The sequence below is a fragment of the Corvus moneduloides genome, chromosome 3, assembly GCF_009650955.1.
Source record: "Corvus moneduloides isolate bCorMon1 chromosome 3, bCorMon1.pri, whole genome shotgun sequence".
In the NCBI taxonomy this organism is placed as follows: Eukaryota; Metazoa; Chordata; class Aves; order Passeriformes; family Corvidae; genus Corvus; species Corvus moneduloides.
This window is the reverse complement of record NC_045478.1, coordinates 93,651,992-93,671,241: the sequence shown is the minus strand read 5'-3', so window position 1 is coordinate 93,671,241 and position 19,250 is coordinate 93,651,992. Positions and strand designations below refer to the sequence as shown.

Genomic DNA, 19,250 nt, shown 5'->3' with positions numbered 1-19,250 from the left:
TAGTACAAGGGCTACCTTTGATACTAAGAACTCAATTTTAAAGCAGGTTTTAAAAGTCCTGATGATTAACTGATTAATAAATCTTACAGAATCCTAGAGCATCCATAAAGTTGTCAATTGGTTATTGCTATACATAGCAACTTAAAACTTCCACAGATGAGCTCATAAGCATTGATAGTATAGCATATGCACTTGTGAGATCTTCTGATAATAAATATTAGCTATTAAACCTCAGTAATTAAATTGTCAGGAACAGGAAGGAATTGCCTCTTTTCTTCATGGGTTTTATTAAAGAGCTTAAAGGCTGAGCATTTAGCCACGTAAGATTAGAAGACTCTTGAAAGTGCTAGATAGGTGTATTTGGCTAGGCCTTGAGACATCATGAGTATAAGTAACTGAAATCAGTCTTAATGAAGACAAATGTTGAATGAATCCTGAAATCAACCAAAGTAGCTTGCTTACTTCTGAAAATTTTTGTAGGTCTTCCAAGATTCCAGTCTCTACATTTTTTGTCAAGGCATGACATATTATAGTGATATGGTAATTTATACTATTGAAGTTGTGTTACTTGGAAAGCCTAATTTTGAATTTTCAGAGCTTCGACCAAATTCGACTGTACACAGATTTTAATTTGCCAGCATTAATGTGATAGAGTGGTAGATGGTTGTGTTTCCTTGTGGCAGTAGCCTGATGTTACATCAGAGAATAAAAAGCCTGTGCATACTGTCCACCTACACCACAAAAGAAAACCTCTTCTGAGAGGGAGCTTAGAGTCTCATATCAAGACTTAAGTTCTGGTTATTTTCCATTGTTACTGTCCCTGAAATCATACACATTACAAGAAAGATCTGTGGGGGTTTTTTGCTCTGTTTTCCTATGCTTATATAGTAGCAATTTATATACTTGCTTTACCCCAAATCTGTTTTCATATTCACAGGCTAATAGAATTACCAATGACTGTACAAATAATCTTGGGGCTATTTTTATGTGTTGAATCTTTTTAAAAGTCTGCACTGCTTAATACTATGAGCATCATACAAATGTACAATGATATTAAGAAAATATAATAAGGTGAGATCTGTGTGTATTTAATTTTTGTTTATGCCCCTCAAATTCTGCGCAGACACTGATAGGACACAATACTCGGTAGATTTATGTGTAGCAAGAGTGCTTGCTCACTAATAAAATTACAAGCCTGAGATAAGTGATACTGCTTCACTTCAGTGTTTCCTCAATGTGTTTACTTATCTGTTTTCACTGTTAAAAAGCTTATTAGAAACTGAGAGATACTAACAGCGTATGGCACATGCAGCCTGATACCTTGGTTGTATTTCCCTATTAGTTACCATGTTTAATTGCATTGTTTACTACTGGTATGGTTTGATTCCTTTTGGTTCTTACCTTCTTCCCATTTGTCTATTGGTTTGGTTCATTATAAGACTACACGATGACATGGATAACAGTATTCCCAAGGCGAATTACCACAACAGTTAGTAGAGCACGGTGTCGCCAAGATCCTGTAGTGTGCCTGTGCCTTACAACTCGTGATAGTATTGTGCTGAGGCTTCATTATGTTTTTGTGAGAGACTTGGTTTTTTCCCCGATTTCATTAGTTGTTCTCTCTCCTGAGATAGAACATAGCGCCTTCATCCAGAGCAGCTGACATGTACTCACTCTAAGCAGTAAATACCACAGTGATGAAATGCTTGCTTTGTCTTTTTGATGTTTAACTGCAATGTATAAATATATTATGTACTGATTTTATTTGCCTGCTGATATGCCATCTATGTCCCTACTAATGTGAAAGGGAGAAGGAGCCTTTAATATAATCCTCCTGGTCCAGCAGTTTGACTGTTAATAGATTCTTCTATTTAATTAACACTGAGTGGCATCTTACCATGCTGAAAAGTGTGGCATTATTCTGGGATGTAATATGACTGGTCTCTGGGCCTTGGTCTCCTTGACCACCGTTCTGCTGCAGGCAGGTCTGTACAGTGCTTTAGAAGGTCTTTCACTTTGAAAGTTTGTAGTGGTCTAAAAATTACTCTATATGCTTAAAATAGCATAGATTGTTCCATGTGCTTGTTTCTGGGACCAGAAGAACATTTTAATAGAGTAACTTCCAGAAGGACGGTGACGCAGTCTCACCCCTCTGCACAACGCAGCCCAAAGAAACTCACTCATGAGCCTGTGCGTGAAACCCACAGCTTCTCTTTGTACACTACCATTGCTTTCCAGATGGTATCCTGTCTTGCTGAAAAGGCTGTAATGACTACAGAATTTACTGTGCACACAAGGTAGTGTTGCTGCAAAGATTATTTTCCTTGATAGTTCTGTGAATGCATTTACGTATAAATTTCCATTTGACGAGTTTCAGCTTCCAACAAATTCTTAGATTCTCTGCACCTTTTCTTTTACATCAAAGACTCACAGTGAGATACTTCTCTGTGTAGGTGCTTGCCGGCTGGGACAAAATAATTTCTTTGCTGCTTCTTGGTTAAACCAAATAAACTGAGCTTCTTAAGCCTCTGATGAAGTACATTTTTCTAGCCCTCAGATCACTTGCATAACCATTTTCTGAACCATATCCCATTTTTACTCATCTTCTGGAATCAAAGAGCAAGAACTAGAAAGAGGATTGTAACAAGTGTCTTGCTGATGCTATGATCAAGAATAGCCATGTCTTGCAACTCCTAGCTGATTGCATTTCTGTATGTGGATGCTAAGGGTTGTTTGACCTCTGAATTGCCTTGTTGCTCAGGAACTGCACATCTTTTGTAATACCATTGCACTCCAGGGTGTAACTTCCCATGTTTCAAGTGTGATATATATTCCAAGTGATTGATTCCGTATTCTGATCTATTGAAACAAGCTTTGTTCTTATGAGCCCAGTTCACTGGGGATACAGAGCAGCAGGCATCACTGGCCAGTTCCATTGCTAACCACTCCTCTGAATTCAGACACATTTTTTTAACAGTGCATCCAGTGTTACATCTTTGTCCCAGCAAAATTTTGATCAGTCTGTGTATCAGCCTCAAATACTTGAATCATAAAGGCATTTTCTCTCAGTTATGGGGTCGGTATTTCTAAGAGCAGATGATGTTTTTATTAGTATTTGTTTTGTTCACATCAGTAACAAGAAAATCAAAGATACAGAGTAGGGATGTAAAATAGTAAAGGGCAGAGACAAACTCCCTTGATTATGAATCTTGATCTTCCTTTCCTAGTCAAAGTTTGTACCTGAGGAATTTGACTGCTTGTTCTACGAGGTCAAATTGCAGCAGCCATGAGCAGAATTCCCTACAGCAGTTGATACAGTTGGGCTACATTTTGCTCACTACTGTCCCCACCCCCAAAAAAAAAAAACCAACCAGCCAACCAACCAAGAAACCCAAAACACAGATGTCCACCCTAATGTTTGTTAGCTGGAATGGAACTGCCATTTTAGCACATTCCTGTAGATATGCACCACACAGTCTTGGCAATAGATTTCTAATTATTCCGAGTGAAGGATTTCCTACTCAGCTGCAAATTCTTTTCTAACATCGTATATGCAGTTGTTCTTGTCTCTTTCTGAAGTAGTTTGGATTCCTAAGGAGCCGGCAGGTCACATTCACAAAACCGTTTTTAGGATTTTTGACATTCAGCTGTTGTTGTATGCATGTATGTACACATATGTGCTTCTAGTGGATTAATTGCTAGCCATATCAAGTGAATTAAAATTGTGTTGATACTGGACTTTATCAAAACAGTTAAACCAGAGAAGTAAGTTTGCATTAATATAAAAGAAATAAATTAAATCATATTCACAATTAAAATAAAATGGGTGTAGTGAAGGATGGTGTTAAAAGCCATGCTGGCAGCAAGTGGTAGGTTGTGTCATTGCCAAATCTGCCTTCTAACCTCTGCATGACCCAATTCTGCTGAATTCCAGTGGTCTGTGCAAGTACGTCTTCTCTAGGTATAAGAATAGTAGCAGCAGTTATACTACCTAGAACAAGAATGTACAAGGCTATCAGCTGTCTTGCCTAGGGCCATGAGATGATTGCCAGCTGGGGTTAAGCAAAAGCATTTCCTTCCTGTGAGGCATTACATAATTATCTGTGTATGTTAAGTGTGCTGGGGTTTTTGTCTGAAATTTATTATATAAGCAAGGGCTATAAGAAGATGCCAGACTAAGAAAACAGCCTGGGCATATGTATTATGGCAATTCCTTTTTCTCCTGTTTTTAATACTGTCCAAAATAAATGAGGTTCAGTGTATGTTTCACCTTGTTAGCTTTGCAATGCTTTGCTTTTAACACTGTCCTGCCAGCTTTGTGACGCAAATTTGACTGCAGCTGAGGAATATTGTTAATCCTCTCATCTCCTTGTGGGGAATCAAAGTTGAGCCAAATGAAATGTTTTGTGCTACGCCGTTTTCTTTTATTGCTGCACGTACAAAGCAAGTAAAAATGCTGCCTGCCAGGATCTCTCTGGAGTGATACTGATTCTCTACTTTTATGAGATGCCAATAAAACCGGAGTTACTCTTTTTCATCTTGCAGCTTACTCTTCACCAAAGTAAAACTGGAATGGATACATAAAGGACCTGAAGAAGCTCTGGTGACATGCAGACATATGTTGAGGACGTGGCAGATGGTATACAATGTTTTACAGCACAGGTAGGCTTCCTCCACTGTAGCAAGTTCAGATTTGTTATTTGCAATGTGGTTATCTTTTTAAGTTTTCTAGACACTTGAGTTATTTTTCAAAAATGGTGATAAACAGTACTGTTTAAAAGATAAATAATGTTTCTGGCAGTGATTAAAAAAAAAAGCAAGATTTTAATAGCCATTATTTTTAAAAAAATAAAAAGCAACAAAACCGAAACCTCAGTATTTTAATATTGAAGAAGCAGTTTGAACCACGAGTTTCTGATCCAAATGTCTAAACATCTCTATCCATATTTGGATGTCCAGAATGGAGGGCAGATTTTCTTTTTCCCCAATAGCACTGAGCTTTCATCAGCTATTGTTCACAGACTGCAGTAGTTGGCACCACCCAGGAATGTGTGGGGGTGACACTGAGTAACTGAGCAAGCCAAGGAAAGGCACACTGCCAAACTCATAAGATGCAGTTGCACGCTGGTTGCACAGCCTGGTGCTAACTGGGCAAGGAAAGAAGGGAAGGATGTAGCATCTTTCTCCCTTCCCTTGTCCTAGTAAATCTGCATCCAAACAATGCTGCATTCTCTGCTTCCTCCCTTTCATCTGCTGCCCCGCTGAAAGGTAAAGTTTAGAAAGTGTGGAAGACACTGAGTTGGGTTTTCTTCCTTCCCACACCTTTGGATATTGCCCCAGTCAAGGTACCAGTGTACAATGTTTTGGGAATGTTGTACCAAGATCCTGCACCCATAATGTCCATAGGGCTTGTGTTTGATGGGAAGGACAACATGCTTTATGGCAACAGTCAAGACAGCAGGGAGATGTAGCTTGAGTTGTTCCCCAGTTTCTGTATGCATTTGCATAAGCTTTATAAACACCAGAAGTTTATGTACAGAATGGTGAATGCCTGTGTACAAGTAGTCCTTGAGGGATTATTAGGAATTCTTGTTGGTTTAGCTAATGAGCAGCAAACCAAACACAAAAATCAAGATATTTGCATAGCAGCAATGGTCTCTTACAGACTTGAATCATTGATTTCCTTAGGCCTTAGCATCTTTAGCTAAGAATTCAATCATGTACCTCTCACATGAATAATCTTTATACCCATGAGTAGTCCTCTTGAAGCTGATCAAATCCACACTGAACAATTATGACTGAGGAAGATTTTCTCTTGCAAGGGGGGGCTGCAAGCCTGAGACTGTAGAGAGTACATTGGAAAACAGACAAATAACTAGTTCAGCCATTTGGACTGCATTTGGATCCCAAGCTGTGCTTTGGCTCTTACACTTAAAAACCCAAGATGTAATAGCTTTAGAGGCTTTTGATAAGCTTTAGCCATAGAAGCCTAAACAAAACAAATTGCTTTGCTTTTGCGTTTAGGAACTCTAATGTGTATTCCTTGCTATTCCCAGTGGGGATTTTTTTTTTCCTCAAAAAATACATCATAAAGTATTTTTTATTGGGAAATACTACTTGAAAGGTAACAAGAATCAGCTTGATACCTGCAGTTTTAGACTGGATTCAGTGACCCAGGAAGCACCTTGTATTAAGCAAATTGCAGCAGTGTCAGCTAACAAATATGTAAAGTATTCTGGGTAGGGCTTGCAAAGGAACTTAAGGGGAATTCTTATCAGTGAGACTTGCACAAAAACATTTTTAGGGCCTCTTGCAAAAGAGATGGTTGTATTTACACAAAGTTGAGAGCTGGTGCACCCAATACTCTTCACTAGTTCAATCAGTAGATAATTGCCTACACAATTAAATGACACTTTATTTGCATTTGTCTGGCCTTTTTCCTGGCTTTGGAATCTTACTGTGACTCTGACAGACCAAAAAGTCTTGCAGGGCCCAATATTTTATCCCCAGCAGCTATTCATATGCCCAGTTCAGCTCTCCTCCTGTCTTCTCTCTGACAAACTGGTGCCTCTGCAGTCTCACAATCAAGTGTTCCGCTCAACGTTTTTGTCACTGTTTTGTCCGCTGTCTCAACCACCTTTCAAAAACATGGGCAGTAGATGTCCTGCTGTCAGCCTTTCCAGTGCTGTATGCAGAAAGCAAATCATCTGGCTACTATCCCATCCGTGGTGCATGGAAAAGCTTTCTTGGCTGAGGGCTTTGTACTGCAGCTTTTAAGGGGTAGTTAATTTTCAGCCCTTTTCTGGGATAACAAAGCCATTGGGAGAGGCTGTCTTGCACAATGCATTACACAGGATTTTCAGCCTGGGATTTTCCAGTCTCTTCACCTGTCCTTAGAGTGGGAGTGCGGTGTATTAGCCAGTGTTTCAGCACGTGCCTGAACAGTGACTCCATGGTGGTGGCTGCTGCATTAAGGCAGCACTTGCCTCATGGCAGTAATATTTCAAAGTGCAGCTGCCTTATTCCTGCATACACAGGAGTAAGACTGAGCTGCCCCTACAGTTCCACCAGCAGCTCCCGGCCAGGGCACTTGTATTTGGGTCAGTCCTGTCTAGGCAAGGCTGAGGCATAGGACAGATAATTTAATTTTCCCTTCTGACGGTCTCAAATGAGTTTTCAGTGTGGAAACCAGTATGGAAGACAAGGGAGGCCCATTCTAGGACAGACTGGTGCAGTCCAGTGCCCAAGAATTCAGAGTGCATTGACAGAAATGTTATGTTTGATCCCCAAGCCCAAGTAGAAGGTTATTTAGCTGTTCTAAATATGACTGCTGTTATGATGAATGGCAGTAAGTGGCTTTCCGTCTTAGGTTATTAGCTGGGAAGGACAAGACTTGGTTTATCTTTTGCTGTTGTTCTCTGTGATAACGGAATAATTGTGTTTAAAACCAAATAGCAGTCCCAAGCTAATTCTTCTGCTAGATTAATGCAGATTCAAGGGAATTCTGTGCAATCCCTACCAAGGGACTCATCAGACTGAAAGATGGGGGCATCCACAGCAATCATGTCTCTCTGACAGCTTGCTTCCTGGAAGGAATATTGTCCAAAGGCTGAGCTGCAGGCTTGGAAGTGTGCCAGAAAAAGTAGCCAAGGCAGTCACTTTTCCTTTTGGTATTTTGTCCCTTAATGGATGATGAGAGGAGATATCATCACCACTGATCCTTGGGGGATGGCAAACTATGTGGTGACAGGAAGGCTCAGGAGATCTGTGTTAAGTGATTTTTTGTTAGGCACATGATTTTTTTTGGTGAATTTCTCTTTGTAAGGCCTCTCCTGTGAGGACAGAAGTCTAGTACAAGAACAGACTAGAGGCTCCCTGTTTCATAAAGCAGTGCTATGTGGTAGCTTTTATCTTGCTCCTCTTTTTTGAACAGAACAAAGGTGGAAGGGGAGAAAATAAGCCCTTTGAAATGAAAGAATGAAGAAATTAGCACCCAGGTGGAAGGTGGTAATTGGTCTGTTTCAAAAGGATCAGCAGAGTAGACCTAGTGAACAAGTATTCTGCAGACAAGCCCAAGAGATGGTGGTTATTGCTGGGTGTGGGTCTGCTAGTGGGCCTCCTCTGGTCTGACTTCTAGCTGCCAACATGCTTCCTGTCCAGTGGTTTGCAAAGACTCCCTATAGCCAAGTAAACTAAATACGAGTGTGTGCCCTGGAGCCCCTGCTGGGCAGTCTCTTAGCTTCCTGTCCATTGGCAGTGGGGTGGGGATTAATATATTCAATAAGCTGATTTCTCACAACTGGAAACCTTGATTTTTCACTTACCATGGCAGCTCAACTATTGCCTGCTTTGAGGAGAACGTTTCTCCACTGACAGATGTGCAGGTGACACAATTTCATTTCTTTACAGTGGCTCTGAGAAAGGAAGTAGTGTGACTGAAACACCAGTGATCAAAAAGCATAATGGACTGCATCTCACTCTCCCAGATGCTCATGATACCGATTCTGGTAAGGAAACAAGATTTGTGCTTTTGTGAGAGATGAATGTTCCATTATCTTCGGAGACGGTGGTGGGCCTGCACACATCTGTGTTGCTGGGCTGCTGGTCAGGAGGTCCAGGTCTGCCTCCCTGGCCAGCTCTGCTGCAGAATGTGGCACTGTGGTTTGCGTGTACCTTGGCTTCCCCATGCAAAACACAGTGAGGACTTTCTGCTTGCTTTTACAAAGCTCTCTGAGATGTATAATTCTGGTTTGTTTTTGGGTTTTTTTGTTTTGGTTTGGTTTTTTTATTGCTTCCCTCCCTCACCCTGTCTCTCCCTGTTTAATCCTTTTTAGATGTCCTGATCAAGCCAGCTGCTATTGTTGGTTTTGGAAAGCTGAGTGAGAGTGTCAATTCCTATTAGATGGTGATTTGCTTTGGGATTTGTGCATAAACCTTGTGATGCTTTATTATATGGTAAATACATATTCACAGTCACAGATACAGTCAGATGGAAATAACTGAGACATCAAAGCTGATCTTGGCAGTAAAGGGGGAAAGGAAGCTTTCAGAGAGCGCTGCTGACTTGTGATTTTCATCGTAAGTCTCCTGATATTTGGTACTTCCTTTAAAACCCTAGCTCAAAACAAGATGATGATGTGAGAAACTTGCCTTTTAACTTGGAGGGTTTTTTAGGGAATCAAATGTCTATCCTTGTGGATGTAGAAGAAACACTTGCAAAGCAAGTGAACTTCAGACTCGGAAACTGGGCAAGAAAAAACCTAACACATAAATCTCATGGGTCTCCAAGGAATTAGGGTTTGTCTGAGTCTTAATTGTTCTGTATGCCATGGTGCTGTCTGCCAAGAAGGGCAAGTTATTGTAAAGTACAAGCTTTGAACCAGCTTTTCATGCATCTGAAGTGATTTGCACTGAATGCAGTTTGGTTTTAGCCAAGAAATATATTCCTCCTCCACTTTGAGAATCCAGGTTTCCTTGCTAACATGGTTGCCCCCACAATGGATGTAAGAATGGAGCTCGTACTGCAATTACACCACCCACCTTAGTGTGGGGCTGGCACTGGCTGCTTGCAGCAGGGGTCTGTGGCTCCCTTCTCTGCAGGCTCTGGCTGCTGCTGTTCTCCATCTGCAGAAGGGAGGCAGCTGGGTCTGCTGTCCCTGTTGGGACCCTCTTTGAAGACGGTGTAATGGGTGAGATTGCAGGCTACAGCTCTAGCCCCTCTTGCCCTTGTGCTTCCCCAGAGCTGGGGCTGTGGCTGCCTGCTTTGAAGGAGGGAGGAGGTCTGCTATTTCTGCATGGCTGTGGAACAGGCACTGCTGTCTGCTGAGAAATCCCCTGGGAGCATGCAGCAGCATCGCTGTAATGCGCAGGCGCTCTGTCATCTCTGGGCTCATCACTGAAGGGTGGGGGTTACTGTGGCCGGGTTTGACACTGGCCTCTCCCTCAGCTAGACCACAATAAGATTATTTGCTGTGCCAGAATTTTAGGTTTGTTGCCAGAAAGATTAATTCCTCTTTATTTTCTTCATCTTGTGCTAACAGAAGCAGTGCTCCTAACTAAATTCACTGATATCAGACAGCTGCCTTGCTGTTTCATTCTTTCTCTGATGTAGTCTTATCTTGCAGTGCTTTTGCCTGAAGTGATTTAGGCTTGGGAATTCTGTGTTTCTTATAAGCCTAGTAAATCTACTGAGCTACATTTTTATTTTGATAGCAGTTTTCTCATAAATGCAAAATATTAAACTTGGACTTTTTGGTCTTAAACCACCCCTAGAACAGTGCTTTAAAATTAATTAGATAGGTTTTGTATGGCTTATGTGCAGAGCTCATCACAACAAAATCAGTTGTTATTTTTATGAGTTACTTCCAAAATTGTGTGGAGGGCTTTATTGTAAAATGTGAAGTTTATGTTCTGTCTAGTGGAGCTGTTAAATAGAGAAAGAGACTGCACTAAAATAACAAATTGATGTGATACCTTCTTATGCCAACATTTGCATGTATTTTGAGGCATGACATTAAAGCTCTGAGAGACAGGTTTTGTGGGGAGGTTTTTTTAGGCACGTTTCTTTAGGAAGAGATCTCTTATAATGAGACTTAACAGATACTTTTTTTTGGTAATGTTGCTTGAAGTTTTTCCATCTCCCACCACCACCCTGAGGTCAGAGTCCTGCCAGCACGACACCATGCTGACCTCCTCTCTCAGGATACAGTGTGTTAGAGCTAAACTCCTTTGTGGTTCCACTAGCCATCAGCCCAACCCCAGGGGCACCGTATTGCTTGCCTGACATTCAGAGATGTGGCTGAGCCCATTTCAGTCAGAAGGGCCAGGCTGGGCAAAAACCTTCTCTTACAGAGTTTATTTGGTCAGGCAGGCTTTAAGGAGAACTGCTGTGAGCATGCAGCAGAGATGGGAGAGAGCAGCGGTGGCAAATGTGGAGCATGGGCTGGTTTGGAGGGAGCCTGATCATCTGCATATACGTGTCTAGAGCAAGGAGTGTATCTTTGTCTGAGACCCAGCAGGGATGCGTGTCTCTGCCTAAAGTATTTTGCTTCCTCTTGTAGGCTGGAAAAAAGGGAAAGAAAGTAAACATCAAAGGACTGGAATGGCAAGGGCTGTTAAATGCAAAGAGCCTCCACTGTAAATCGCTAAGTAATTGGGGTATCTCATTTGTCTGGCTGTGCAGATGCCCGCTACACTGGGCAGGATCAGTCTCAGTCTGAAATTCCCCTGTTGGCAACTGCTGGGCTAATGAAGAGAAGAAGAGGAGCAGCTAACTTGGGTTTCTTTGAGAGCAATTATGCTGTTATATTCCTGTGAAGTCTGCTTTGTGAGGGAAGGATACTTCAGTAGATTCTAACTGGATCTACTTAGGCTGTGTTAAACCTCTCGAAAATGCACAAAGGGACCTTACAGTGATGTAGTTTTTTCTTGCAATGAAAAGAGGATTTGGTGAGCTCTGTGAGGATGTGAATAAGACACCAGCCCATCTGCCCACCCAGTGCAAACAGCCCCAGCATTACATTTGGGGTGCTTGCAAGAACACAGCTCCAGGAATGCCTCTTTGGGGAGAGGGCAGTCTTGGCAGAAAAATGTGGTACTGAAAGTTGCTTTAAAAGCATGCTCAATACGAGAATCTGGTTAGGCTGACCTGCGACAATCCACAAAGCATGTGTAATTTTTTTCCAAGTTTGCCAATCTAGAAGGCAAGAAATCTGCCCTAACTTCAAAAGCTCTGCTAATAACATCACTAGCTGTTCCATGTGGTCCATTTTCTTATGTCTCTGCACTGCAGAGAAGCTGCTGTGTTTTGGATGGCTGTGGATAAATGCTTGGTAAGTTTTCCCTGTGTCAAACAGCTCTAGTCTGACTTGAATTTCTGGGATTTCAGTGAATTTCTCACAGGTGGAGATAGGCTTGGGGGAGAGAGGAGTGTGAGTGGCAAGGCACGGGGAGAAAGAATCTCGTGCAGTGAACAGTCCGGAAGGTGGATCAGTTAAATAAACTGTTAAATGCAATAAAGTCTCCCTGCAAAGCTGAATGGCTTTTACCCATACCGTTTTAAAGCCGTAATTGCTCCGTTACTGCACTGTCATCTCTTGAACATTAGATCAGGAATGTCTTTGAAAAGATTGTAGGAATTTAAGAAATGCATCTGGGAAGAATACATTTTGCATTTTCCAAGGGAGCCGTGGGAGGCGCCTGCTGCAGGGCTGTTTGAAGTTCTCCTGCTTGAAATGAATGACATTAGTTAGCGATGAGATAATAGGACAATATTTCCATAGCAGTGTCTGGGCTTGGAGTTGCACTTGTGGTGTCTCTCCAAGCCATGACATGCTCACCTCGGTTAAGGAGAAGCTGCAGCCATGTCTTGCTCGCGAAGCACAGGTGTCTTGGCACCGGGGAGGGTGAGCAGAAATGGTCTCTCCCCTTCATGCCTAGCGGGAGGCAGGATCCCTGCTCAGTAATCCGGAGCGGAGATGGCTGGCAGACCGTGGCTGGGGGACCACAGGGTGATGTGTCAGTCTGCTGGTTGAGGAGGTGTGGTTTGGCAGCCCTCTCTTCAGCACACTCCAGCTGGAAAAGCATGCTGTCCCTCTCAGAGGAGGCCAATTAAGTGCATATGCCCTGTGGCCTGCGGGAGAGAAAAAGCAGGATTTAACTCCAGGGTCTTGTGGTTTGTGAGGTCAGCCTGTAAGGATAGATTCAAGTGTAATGCTAATCAACACAAGTGCTTCAGTCACAGCAGCTCTCCAGAGAAGAAGGAACTTATCAACCATAAAATCACATTAAAACCTATGTATATTAAAATATTTATTTCTCAAAAGCTTTACACAAGCCAACTCTGAAATCTCATTTTGTAGCTTCTTATTTTGTTACCACCATCCTTGATACCCCTCTGGGGGGTCAGCTCACCAGTATAATCCCACTTGCCTGTACTGGAGAACGTGGTCAGTGCCCATGCAGCCCTCCTGGGATAAGCTTTTGATGTGATGTTTTGTCCTAGAGATGTGGGCGCCAAATACTTCATTCTTGCGTAAAATGTTACAGTGCACACTAAAGGTTAATATAGTCCAAAGCTCTGAACTCTCTGCTCCCCAAGGTTAAATGAAAAACCACGCTGCCTCTAAATCAGTAGAACAATATTGATGTCACTTGAAATGCGTCTGCTATCTGAATGGGGCTAAGCTACCTTGTAATGCTGTATGAATTTTTTACCTTACTGGGCACATGTTGTAATTGTATGGTGTCCTGCACTTATAAAATGGGGTTTTTGTGGAAAAAATATTTGATGCTAGACTTCTGCTTCCCAAATGAGGCAAAATATGGTTGCTTCCTTGATGAATGCTAAGCAGAACCTTTATAAAATTACTGTCTGTCTCTTAATTTGCTTGTTTGAGCTGCAGCCCTTGGATAATTTAGTGGGGTTTTTTTTCAGTAATTAACCTTTTATACAACACAGTTCTCCAGTTTGTCATGTGAAAATTCAGCAGAGTTCTTATTACATAAAACCAATGCAGTGAGTGGAGGATCAGACCCACTGCCTTCATTGAGTCAAAGAAATATCATAAATAAGTATAAAACACATTACTGTTTGTTTGGTTCGTAGGATCACAACGAGCCTCTTCCCTTGCTGCATCAAGACTGGAAACAGGCCATGTCTGAAGTAACTATGCAAAGCAGCACAATGAAGCAGGGACCTGTGAAGCTGTGGACAACTCTTGACAAATTTGGCTACAAGCTGGTAAGTCCTGGGCCACTTGGAGTTCCTTTTTCCTCCCAGTGGTGAACCAAATAATGTAAGTATTAACAGAGTAGGTTTGAAGTCATTAGTTGAAAATCACTCTATTCCAGCAGAAAATCTGCCTGTCCTATCCCAGATGGTTTTTGAAACATCACTTATTTGATTTTGACCCAAAAAATATTGTAGTAGTGTGATTTTTCAGCTCACCCTTTGTTTTTTCCAAAACACACAAAAAACTTTAGTAATCACTGTAATATGCTTTTTGAAAAAGAGGGTAGGTAGTTCTTGACTAACAAACGGTAGTTCATGAGGACAATTATTCCATTCTCCTTCTCCTGCACGCTTCCCTGTGATATGACTGAGCAAACCATGTCTTAACTGTAATTTTAGACTGAGAGCTTTCCAGTCTTTGCTGAGATTTAAGTGAAAAATTATTAGAAAGAGCAAGTTCTGCACTCTGTCCTTGACTGTTTGAACCTCCCAAGGTCTTGTAGGTTGAGTATCAGTTTTGAGACACTGATGCAGAGATGCTACAACCAGAGCACATAAGGGGAAAAGAAAAGTGAGGAGAGACTGTACCCACAAGCAATCTCCAAACCCATGGAGGGGTTTTATGTAGGACATTTGGTGAGGAAACAGAGTTGCCAGCACATTATGCTATTTGCATTCCAGCGTTTCAGAACTGATAGAGTTCCAACACTGTAATTTTGTTTTTAGGAGAAGCAGTTTTTCTTCCATAACTGGGCCTGCAGTTGTGCCCTTGAAATTGACCTTTGAGTGCTGTGATTGCGTTATTAGATGTTCACCATTTACAATGAAGAAATAAAAGCAGAACCCCCTGGAAAGCTGCTGATAGTTTTCTATTCTTCATGCAGGAGGAACCTTTCAAATTCTCATTTCGCTAATCTGTGCAATTGACGTTCTCACATAGGACCTGGCAGTCTCACCCTACTTCTCAGCAAAGATTGTCATAGCTGTTTTTGTGGGTAATTTCCTATCTATTAGACTTTAGTTCTAGAACAAAATAAATTACATTGGTTTTGCTACAGTTTGATTAATATTAACAAAAGAAGTCACCTTATGGAATGCATCATCCTTTAAGTTAATCACGTGTTCACCTTAATGACTTGTGTGGATGTAAATTTCAGTAATGTGCTGTGGACTTCAAAATCACCAGCAAGATTTTGCTTTATTCAGGTTATAGTCCTGATTTAAGGCTGCAGAGAAGGCTGATGGGGAGCAAAATAAACGGAGTTTTATTATGATGAGAAGTCAGGTGTCTGTTGTCCATCATCCTGCAGATAGCTCTAGGCAGTTTATGTTTTTGCTGCTGTCTGAAAAGACAAAAGCAATAAAGACTTAGTGCTTGCTGTGAATTGCTATGATTGCTTTTCAGTGTGAATAGAGCACCTTTCTGAAAGGTGTTAATTAATTCTTTTATAATTTATTTTTATTAGGTGTAACTTTTCTGTCTTATCACTTTTTAAGCCTTTGTTTTGCTTCATGCTTACTTTTAGCTGGACTTGAGTCAGGATTGATATTTTGAAAACATGTACTGTGACTGCTTTGTAATTTCATTACTGAAGTCAGTTATTGTTATGGATGCAGCTTAATGAGCTCCTGCTGAGGTACTGGCCGTTCTCTTCTCACAGTAGTGTGGAAGCTGCTGCATTCTGGTATCCTGAGGGATGAAGAGAGATGCAGGTGTTTTGGGGTAGTCTTTGCTCTCTATGGAGAAGGGCACAGTGCCTGAATAACTAGAGGGCTTCTTGGAAGTGGGTCGACCTTTTGCTGGTCTTAGTGAATGGAATAATCCAAAGGGTATCACTGACCTTCACTACTAGGATCTTTCCCGTCTGAAAGGAGGGGAAAGGAGGAACAAATATACTTCTAAGAAGTTAGTAACTTCCAAACTAGAGATATTTCATAGACAACAAATTAAACAGAAATGTATGGTTAGAGAAAATTGAGGTAGTCAGGTGGTTTTGCATTACAGCTCACCCCAAAATTAATGGCTGTGGAAAGCAACAGGCAATTAGTGTAACATTCTGATGCCTGCATATGGAGTCACTTGATATTCGTGAAAGGTCTGCATCAGTATGCTGTAGATTTTTATCAGGTTTAGCTTGGACTTGTCCTTTTTCAATCAATGACTCATCTTGTGACTCCAAGCAAGTCGCCTAACTTTTTCATACCTCAATGTCCTATCTCCAAAGGGAAAAAATGTTAAGCTGCCTTTGGGAAGTGACTTGTGTGTTGTTGTTTTTGCTGTCATTAACACTTGGACCTTTTTAGCATGACTCATAAATCCTTAGATAAAATTACTGCAACTTCCTAACCTCATACTGCACTAGATTTATAACAAAGCATCCGTCCTTCTCAGACACTCCCAGGACGCAGCTGGCTGTGTCTCTGTGCCCGGGTATGGATTGAGATTGCCAGGTTGCATTTGTGTCTGGGTTCCATTAGAGCCATTACAGTTCCCATGCCTCCTCATATCCCAGGGCATGAAAACCAGTGGTACCAACCCGCTGGTGCAGTTAGAACTTTGTGCACTAAGACTGGGAAGAGGCACACAAAACCAGCTATCCCACAGCTATGCAGGGCTGCTCTTACAGCCCTCCAGCAGCCAGGCCAGGCCACAAAGCCAGCACATACACTTGCAGAAGGGACTGTTAGGGGATGGTAGCTATCCAGTGATGCTTACATGGGGGAATCCTTACTGGATCATCCTGCAGCTGCAGTAGGAGTTCCTGCCTTGTATGGAAGTGTCCTCAGTCCCTCCAAGCTGGAGACCCCTTGTTCTCTATGGGTTTCACAATTAGCTCATGAGAATATGTGCATTCCCTTACCAGTGGCTGAAGGGAAGGCTGTGAACCCTGTGCCAATAGTTAATCCCTTTTGTGCTGTGATAAAGATACTTACTTCGCCCATAAGAGGGCATACACTTAGTGGTTTTATCTATAACTTTTCTGGGTTTGTGACCAGCATAGTTTTGTAGGGAAGACAATAAAGCACCACCTTTGGATGTGCAGCTGCTAAATCCAAATGCGTTGCACTGTAACAGATGCTGTACCTTGTCTTTCCCTGCAGCAATGCCTAGTGATCTTTGGCAAGCTAAATTTTAGTAGCCTCCTGTAAACAAAGAGCTGCTTGATGGGTCTGTAGTCTCTAGAAAGAGTCATTGTCTCTTTCAAGCATCAAAATAAAATGGTGGATTCTCATCGTTAATCTCATGTCTAGCCATCTCTTACAGGGCCACCTGGGAGTACAGTCATCTGCAGCAGGGAACTTGACACATTTCCTTAGTGGGCTTCCACATCTTCCTGTTTTCTGCACAGGTAGTCACAGCTTTGGAAGAGTAGTGGGGCTGTCCTCAAAGACTAGAGAGCTCCCCTGCAGCAGGCATGCTTGGAACACTAACAGGCGTATTCTATTTCTAAGTGTTCTGCAGCAAAGGTTGTTAACACAGCTTGTCTGGTCCCTTTTAACAATAACCCCCCGTAGTCCTCTTGAATGTAATGGCTGCTTAAGAAGAGTCATCTTGGAACACTTCAACATTTATGAGCCTAAACATTTTTCTTGGCCCCATGTCTGAGAAACGGCTCGTTTCAGGGAGTGCTTAGGAACTGTGCTACAGTGCACATGCTGTGGTGGTGCAGCTCCAGGAGAGGTGGTCATTATGCAATCCATATGCTTAGTTCTTCTCTTTGTTCTGCTTTTCATGGCCGAGAGCTTGAATTCAAGTTTGAGAAGAGGCAAGGAACTTTGGTGGCACTCGTAAAGCTTGTTAACTCCTCCCTCTTCCTGCAGGAAGAGCTGCAAGGGGAATCCTAGAGATTACTAGTGTTAATACTTCTAAAAGTCATGCCAGTATTCCTCCTTTTTGTTTAGCAAATAGAGTCATGCTGTTTGGCTAAGGAAAATATATACTTGAAATCGTTCAAATTTATGACCAAAATTTACCTTCATTCGACATTTTTATAAGATCACTTTTGACCCAGAGAGCAAAGCATGTCAGTATTGGAAAGAAATAGTGTTAATAGTTCTAAGCTCTTTGGGTAACTGGCATGATTTCTTATCTGAACTACATGTGATTATATTTCCAGGCAGTAATAACTGTATGCTCTATTTATACAGAGTATTTTAGAATGCTACAAGCCAGTTTTAATAAGAGTTGTAATATTCTAGCTTCTGTTACTGTATTATTTTAAGCCTTACTTTTAACTACAAGGTCCACTTTGTTTGTCTTTACTAGTAGTTTATATCCGACAATTTAGCTTCTTGACTAACCCAATACTTTACCAAATATGGCCACTCACAGCAAAGTAGGTCTGGTAATTTGATCTAAGTTTGGCTAAATGCCTGCTAAGCTCAGCCTGTGAACCTCACCAGGTAGACCCTAAGGCTAACTTAAAGGAGCATTTAGAAAAAATGACTAGGATACTATTCTGTGTACTCACAGTGGGACTGGAGTGGGCTACCTGCTGTCTCATTAACATGCTAAAGTTTAACCTAGGAAAAATAGATTATCCTGAACATTCTACAAACAAGAAATGCAAAGAGAGCCAGTGCAGCAGAGAACAGTGAGCTAATGGAAAAACATCTGCTCCCCCGAGTTATGTACAGCAGGAACTTTTTTTTTCCCCTTTGCAAAACACTTGTGATTTATTTATTTTATTCCATATGGGCCAGTTCCTGGGAAAAAGCTGTGTTAGAGGGGATGGGCTTTGTTCCACAAGAAAGTGTCCTCAGGGCCAGTGGGCTGAGGACTCCCAACGCGCTGCTCCGCGGCCACGGAGCCGGATCCTGGCAGCAGCCAAGGGTGCAGCCAGGCCTCCCTGCTGCCCCTCTGCTCACCCAGCACAGCTTGTGTTTGCACAGCCTGCGCATGGGCACTTCAGTGTTCTTCCTTCTCCAAGCTTTTAGCAGTGCTAAGCCCCTGCACTGATACTAAAAGTGTTTATCCGGTGTGGGAGACATCTTTATTGATATTGCCAGAATAGCTGGATCAGATACTGTCCTGTAATGCAGCACTGGTTGTTGAACCAATTCTAATATTTTTCTTTTTTAAAGTGCTTTCAAATGTTAGAATTTCAAGTTTAGAACTGCCCCATTCGCTGCTTGAGTTCTTGAGCTCCATAAACGCTGTTGATTTTTGTGTCTCTTTACGGTGACACAAAGCACTGTGAAATGCTGGAGCCTGGTGACAGGGAGCAGGAGAGAGTCCTTTATTACACTTCCATTTCTGAGGAGAATAAAGGTGTATTGCAAAGATGGCTCCCCTGCAGTATTTACTTTCTAGGGGGGAATTAGGAAAACTTCAGCTGGAGATAGAAAGGATAACATGAGCTGGTTTTGTCCCCTTTGAAATATTATTAATGAAGTTAAGAAGCCAGCAGTGGTTCTGCTGAGCTTCCTGACTTACCAAGCTCTGTTCTAGACTTGTGGTAGAGATTAAAGATCACGAAATTCCCTATTTCTCTTCATCTGATCATCCTCAAGAGGG

At 41.9% G+C, this 19,250-nt stretch overlaps 1 protein-coding gene across 1 annotated transcript in view; it reads left to right on the top strand.

Moving 5' to 3' along the window:
- TTC7A (tetratricopeptide repeat domain 7A) overlaps positions 1-19,250 on the top strand; it is a 172,244-nt gene that overhangs the window by 106,248 nt on the left and 46,746 nt on the right. The window contains 5 exon segments of the mRNA XM_032102796.1: positions 4,546-4,662; positions 8,410-8,507; positions 13,607-13,647; positions 13,649-13,718; positions 13,721-13,741. Coding sequence (XP_031958687.1) covers positions 4,546-4,662; positions 8,410-8,507; positions 13,607-13,647; positions 13,649-13,718; positions 13,721-13,741 — 347 coding nt within the window.